We start from the raw sequence: 6,765 nt of genomic DNA on the forward strand, positions 1-6,765 counted from the left end.
TGCTAAGAAAACACAAACCGATACACCATATTGCAAAGAAATGTGTTTTATGACAATTTCTCAGTTTTTGAAGTTGCAAGATGGGCCACAGGTAGATGCGGTGCCTGGCGGCGAATGCCAAACTGCTGAGCTCGTGCGCTTGAAGTATCGAGGCTTGCTCTTGCCAAAAATATCCTCCAGTTTAGGGATCGGAATGAGCCCAAAGATTTGGTCAACATTCACTGGGTGATAGTATTGGTGTAAAATGGCTTGATTAAGCTGAGACCCTACGGGAACAAAGCACAGCAGAGAAGCGGGCTCATTATCAATGAGTTTTCGGTGCTCTGCTTAGGGTGCCCTTTCCCTTAGGGCCGGCAGGACAGTCACTCTCCCTCCCCGCCTGAAAAGCTGTGACCTCCACAGGGAGAGCGATTAATTTTTCCAACTCATTGCAAAGCTTTGAGCCCCACGCCCATCGCCAGGCTGCCGGCAGTGCTCGCTTTAAGTTCCTTGGCTCTCTAGACGTACCCAAACCCACCGCACCTTGCTTCCCTCAGGAGGACAGGCTGCCTCCGTGCCATGAGCCCCCACCATTCTTTTCATGCCCCCAGATCCAAAGACGTGCAGGGGAGACTGCTGTTTAACTTCCACACAACGGCACTCGCAGGAGAGCAGCCCCAGCCCCCCTCCCCACGCGGGGCCAGCACCACCGAAGTCTCACACGCTCCTAGGCTGCACTCCGGCGAAGCTGAGATTGCACTGAGTGGATCTGGAAAGCCCCAGCTTCCCAGGCAAGGAATTAAAGGAAGCTGAACCAAACTTGGCACCTACCATCAGCCCAGGCAGGGATAGGCTTCCGAGGGTCATTCTCATCATCTGTGGAGTCATCGCTGTTCAGATCCATCCCGTAGTTGTTTTCGTTTACCTTTGGGGAGCTGGATTCCTTTGTGCTCTTCGGAGGCAGTAGGTGGGATGCAGAGACAGATTTCTGAAAGCAGAGGCAGCACCGATTAGCGCAGGGAGAGGCCTCACGGTCCGGCAGCAGCGCTTGCCTCGCTTGCCTCGCCAGGGCAGGCTGACCCTTTGCTGGCACCACAAAGCTCCAACCCCAGCAGACGAGCAGACCCTGCCGGGGTCCCAGCTCCGATCCCAACCCCAGCAGACGAGCAGATCCTGCCCGGGTCCCAGCTCCGATCCCAACCCCAGCAGACGAGCAGATCCTGCCCGGGTCCCAGCTCCGATCCCAACCCCAGCAGACGAGCAGATCCTGCCCGGGTCCCAGCTCCGATCCCAACCCCAGCAGACGAGCAGATCCTGCCGGGGTCCCAGCTCCGATCCCACAGCAAGATGCTGTTGTGGCATCTCATCAGTATCTGAGCCACAAGTTTGGAGGTGAATTCCCAGTGTCACACACTGAGCAAGGGACTTCCCTGACAAAGGAAGGCAGCCAGAAACAAGAGCTGACATCTGCCTTCCTACCGCAGACGCATCATTCACACTCTCACCCCCAGTTCAAAAAACCAGAAGAGCCAAAAAGGTCACCTCCCTGTGTACGGGAAGCCTTTGCTCTACACATTAACTGCAACATCTACAATATTCCTACTTCACAGGTAACTTGAGTTGAGATTTTCAGTAAAACCCAGAAGTGCTCAAATCCTTTCGGCTTTTTTTTTTTAACTGAACTTTGGTTTGAAACCATGGTCCCTCCGATCGCCCAGCTGTGGCTCGGGACTGTGTGCTGGGGCAAGATGGCAAACTGCAGAGCTGAAACAGCTGCTCGCCTACGCTGCGGCTTCCAGGAAAAGCCTGCCAGAACCCAGCCAGCAAAAAGCCTGGGTTTTTTTTTTCCACAGCCCCCTGTGAAAAGGGCTCCGTTTCGCACTGAAGCTGCGGGTCAGAACAGCGCAAGCCAGAGCTCAGAGCCACCTCCTGGCTTCGGGGTGAGGAACAGGGAGGACGAGAAGACCTGACAGTCGGATGTCGTACAGGAGCACCTAGAGGTGCTGACCGGAGAATAAACCGGGAAGGAACCCTAATTCTGCAGGGCTCTTTGCGCCAAGGGAATGCAGAAGCATACACACATCTGTACAAACACAGCTGTCACTGTGCTCAGTGACTTTATAACTACTTTTAACCCTTTTCCCCTCCTGGTTTTTTTTGTAGAAGAGCCTCAGAACACACCACGTATGTCTAAGCACTTGGCTTTTGCACACAGGGCTCTCCCACTTGAACCCTTTCACATGTCTCATGGCAGATCTGGTTCTCGTTCCTGAGAGCTCTGGCAGCACAGAGAAGTCCAGCAGGAGGAAGAGGAGCCAGTCAGCCCCAGGAGAGGGGAGTGTGCCGGCAGAGGCGGCACTCAGGTCTGTCCGAGCAGCTTCTCCCCACCCCTGCGGCTACCAGGCCCGAGCAGCTCCAACTCCAGCAGGCTTTTGGAGACCCCCCAGCCAAGCTCCCGGCGGGCGGGACCGGGCTGCTGCAGCCCCAGCCGAGGCCCCGTGGCGTGCTGCCATCCTGTGGCCGCTTCCAGCATCTCTTCCAAGAAAAAACTTGTTTTTTTTTTTTTCCATCAGGTTCGCACTGTGCTGAGCTCTCGGCCAAGCACCCGAGACGACAGACATCCCCATCCTCTGCACAGATGCCCATTAAACCCCAACAGCCTACACTCGAGGATTTAATTTCCTGCTCCATTACTGATGGATAATAAATCTGCAGGCTGGCTCCAAACCACAGGAGCCAATTAGACACCACAGACTCATTTTATTTGAGGGCTCTGCTGGAAGCAGGGCTCACCTTTATGGTTTTGCTCAGCCGTGGACCAGAGGCAGCAGTCAATGCTTCTGGTTGCTTGACTTTTTTCTCCTCTCTCAGCGGCTGCCGGGGCTTCTGCAGACCATCTTCCTCCTGTTACAACACGAGAATTAAGTCATTCTTCATTCGTGTTCACCCAAGCAAAACAACCAGACTATCTCTGGAACCGAGCCATGTTTTTCTGGGGCCCTTGCAAAACAATCCTCAGTCCCTCTGTGTCTTCTTCTGCAGAAAAACAACAAACGCAAGAGTCAAAGATAAAGCTGCTCCTGCCTTTGCTCAGATCCAGATCAACAAGGTCTCACCTTTACTGCTTTGAGCCAGGGATTAGAAGCCGCGGCAATGGATTCTGGTGGCTTGGCTCTCTTCTCCTGCCCAGGCAGCTGGTGCAGCTCCTTTGGGTTCTCGTCCTCCTAATAAAGAGAAAAACATTTCACTGCTTAAACTCCTTTTCAACCCAACCCACTTTACCCAGGAGTTTCTTCTCCCGTACTACTCTGTAGGGAAGAGCAAACAGGAGGGCAAGAGCTGCAGCCACTTTGAATTATATTCAGCTTCTCTCTTGTCTGGAAGATCTTTGCTGTGGCTCACTCCAGCCCAGTTGCCAGCAACATACGCAGATTTCAGACCTTCATTAAGATTATATAGCACAAATAGGAGCTTGAGTGTCACAGACCTAATGAGTAAGAGCAGCAAGAGCAAACACAGGAGGAGGAATTTATCCTTAAGAGGAGCAGCATTTGGGGGGGTTGATTTTTTAGTAAGGAAGAAGGCAGAAGAAAAGAGGGATGTTAAGAGTAGAAAGAGAGTGGAAAGAAAATGTTACCGTGATATTTTGAGACAAACAGCCTTGACTTTAAGCCATAACATTCTTTGTATAAATGCAAATGATGTTACATGAAGCCATATGATACCTGAAGTTTGTTATGAGGATCACATCCTCCAAATACAGCGAGTGAATGTAGTAGGAAAAAAATAAATCTCTTACTAATTTCCATATTCATTTAAGTATCAGTGAATGCCATTTGGAGGTGTTCTTCAAAGTGCCATTGTATGGCTGTCACCCACCTTGTGATGGGGCTGAGAAGGCTCACCTGTTAACAAGAAAACAGTCAACCCCAGCTTCAGCAACAGAGTTGGCTTATTCTTACACAAGCCCCGGCTCCTTACAATGACATGTTTGGCTCGTCATTGGTTTTTTTATTGCATTTGTTTCTCTAAATATCATAATAGCAAACGTTAAAACCTTAAACAGAAACACAGCACTTGGAAACAATTCTGATGTTAAAATAAGCCTGTATCCTATGCCATGCTAGTTTATAACAGAGAAGTTGTTCCAAGACTGCTTCAACTCCCCACCTTTATGTTTTTCTCGGCAAACACTGCTGACTCCAGCTGTGGTTGGGGAGCCTTCTCTTTTCCTTGCTGTTTGTGATCCCTGGGGAAAAAAACCCTAGGATTTAGTAATAGAGGAAAGCATGTCCACCTCCCTGCCCCCACCAAGCATTCTTACAGCCTTTTGCTTCAGCATCCCAAACCCTCGGGACAGCCTGACACTCACACCAGTCTCCCAGTTTCAGCAATACTATCTATGTTTACAGCTTCACCATGCCTGTTGCCAAGTCCCCCCCTCCAGGACAGAAACAAGCTAATACCTCTCCTTCACTTGTTCCACCTGCTGCCGCTCCACAAGATTTTTCAGTTCCAAGACTTTCTTTCCTTTTTCATTCACTTCATCCCCTCTCCTTTTCTGCAGTGGTTCTTGCTGCTCAAATTCATCTTCCTCCTGAAGAAGAAAGAAGAAAACCCTTGTAACCCTCCAGCTCAAGTGGGAGAAGATGGGAGGATAAGAAGCAAACGCTTTGAGACAACCTGTGGCCTGCCCACCAGTTGGGCAGTCCCTCCCTCCTGTCCCCACAGGTACCCTTGTGTTCAAACCCAGCATCAATTGTCTGAACAGAAATCTTGCACTGGGGACCCCAAAATCCCTGCAGCAGCAGAGGCAGTAATCTTTCCCCGTCCCACCAGCCAGCACAGTGCACTGGTTCCCTGCTACCCCTTTCCTTTTCCACATGCAGGAGGGACCCAGAGTTGCTCTTACCACCCTCAGTCCTTTCTGCTTCCGTGCATCAGCTTCCCCATGCTTCTTGGACAGTTTTTTCTTGCTCCGCTCCTCTGCCACTTTCTCTTCCCGCACTTGTGAGAGGCGCACCTGAGAAAGCCACAGGCGTCTGCTCCACCGCCCCCGAGGCCACCTCACAGCCTTGTCCAAATGGAGGACAGGGAATGCTTTGGAAGTCTGTGATATTCCAGGTCCTAGTGCGACTGAGAGCCCCACACCCGACAAGCGGCACATGTGCACTGGATTTAGTGCCAGCCTCATGCAGCAGCAAGTCCACCACTTACCACAGGCCATATGCAGAGACACCCATCACTTGGAGTGACAGGAGAGAGGCGCACAGAGACCATTATACAACCCCAAAATACATGCCTCCGTCTTGCGATTCTCTGCAGAACACGGGGATCTAGCATCCGGGTCCCGCTTTGCCTGCAGTGCTGCTGTCGACTAACTGCACTGCAGTATGAAGTGGGGCTGTGAAAGCTGACTGAGCCCCAGCGACACGGGTCCTTCACCTGAGCCCTCTGTCCCAGTAGAAGCACCAGCGTGTCCACAGCAGCAGACTAGCCCAGGCTGGGTGTGCTTTTGGCCACTCAGGTTTTGGGAAAGGCTGAAAGGAGCGCGATTTATTTCCTCAGGCTGAGCCTTTCCAAAGGTCATCTCCCCAAAATGAGCAACCCTCCTTCTCCCAGAGGCTGCAGGTCAGCCAGGCAAAGCCTCCCTCAATCCCACAGAACCTGCACGGTTGTACAAAAGCAGCACCATTGTCTGCACGCAGCCACCAATGGCCCATCCTAGCATGCTCTTCATCTTCTACCTGTCCTCACGAGAGGGCCAGACAAGGCTTTAAAACACAAACATGATACAAATACACACACAGCCAAGTATAGTAGTCACGAGCATGCCTGGTAGCTATTCTGTCCCACCGTGTCTTTGCAAGCCCCTGCAAGCACCGTGGCTTTGCTGTCTGTAACGTTTTGCACAAACAGCTCACTGAGGGCACTGTAAGCTGAGCAAAGCTGCCTCATCTGCAGCGCCTGCTCCCAGGACAGTCAAGGGATGCTGCCACATTCCTTGCACGCAGAGCACCATAGGCACTGCATGTCAGAACAGGAATGTTAAGAACCACTGCAGAGGTGTGGAGAACAAAAGCCTGCTCTTGTTAGACAGAATTTCAGTGTCTCTGATGTAGACTTACCCACCACCTGATTAGTCACCATCAGCAGCAACCCTGTGCTTGCATGGATCATGCCAGTGGCCTGTCTGCACCCTTTTGGTGTCACAGTCAGGGAGAAAATGTCACTGTACTGAGTGGTCCGAAGCTTGGACAGCCTTCTTACCTTATCATCATTCTGTAAAATCTTCTGCTCCATCCGCTTTTTCTTCTCTTCTTCCATTTGTTCCACCCGCTCCCGAGCCTGCACTGCCTTCCTCAGACGCTCTTCCCTCTTCCTGGGCAGTGTGTGCAGGAGGGGCTGGTTAGTTTTGTCTGCTCCAGCACAGAGCATGACGGGGGAACAGGGACTTGCCACGGTAATTGGGGAAAACAGTTATGTTGCTTGACTCTCTTTGGCTGAGCTTAGCCTCAGCTCACTTCTGGGTTAAGTTGAGACATTATCAGGTGCTTTGCACCAACGCAGTCCTTGCTGCAGGGAGCCATGAAGGGCAGCGCTCAGGGTGCCCAGGCAGCATCCCTTGCAAAACACTCCTTCCAAATGGGAGGCACAGGGCACGGCACAGCAGTGCTGTCCCGTGGCAGGGAAGGCCTCCAAGGCAGTTCTGTGCTGAACCAGGGAAGGAGCAGGAGGTAAGAGATCCAACTCACAGCTTCATTTCTGCCTGACGCCGTCTCTTTT

General features: G+C 51.9%; 1 protein-coding gene across 1 annotated transcript in view; it reads right to left on the reverse strand.

Annotated features, from left to right (window-relative positions):
• Window positions 1-6,765, reverse strand: part of LOC134514163 (inner centromere protein A-like) — a 17,705-nt gene continuing 10,940 nt past the window's right edge. The window contains exons 11-20 of the mRNA XM_063331570.1: window positions 6,735-6,760; window positions 6,250-6,361; window positions 4,892-5,002; window positions 4,446-4,576; window positions 4,150-4,228; window positions 3,798-3,884; window positions 3,096-3,203; window positions 2,773-2,883; window positions 811-967; window positions 1-266 (exon numbers count right to left, since the gene is read on the reverse strand). Of these exons, the coding sequence (XP_063187640.1) occupies window positions 61-266; window positions 811-967; window positions 2,773-2,883; window positions 3,096-3,203; window positions 3,798-3,884; window positions 4,150-4,228; window positions 4,446-4,576; window positions 4,892-5,002; window positions 6,250-6,361; window positions 6,735-6,760 (1,128 nt within the window). The 3' untranslated portion in view covers window positions 1-60. The remainder of the gene's footprint in view (window positions 267-810; window positions 968-2,772; window positions 2,884-3,095; window positions 3,204-3,797; window positions 3,885-4,149; window positions 4,229-4,445; window positions 4,577-4,891; window positions 5,003-6,249; window positions 6,362-6,734; window positions 6,761-6,765) is intronic.

The sequence above is a fragment of the Chroicocephalus ridibundus genome, chromosome 4 (assembly GCF_963924245.1).
Source record: "Chroicocephalus ridibundus chromosome 4, bChrRid1.1, whole genome shotgun sequence".
Classification (NCBI taxonomy): domain Eukaryota; kingdom Metazoa; phylum Chordata; class Aves; order Charadriiformes; family Laridae; genus Chroicocephalus; species Chroicocephalus ridibundus.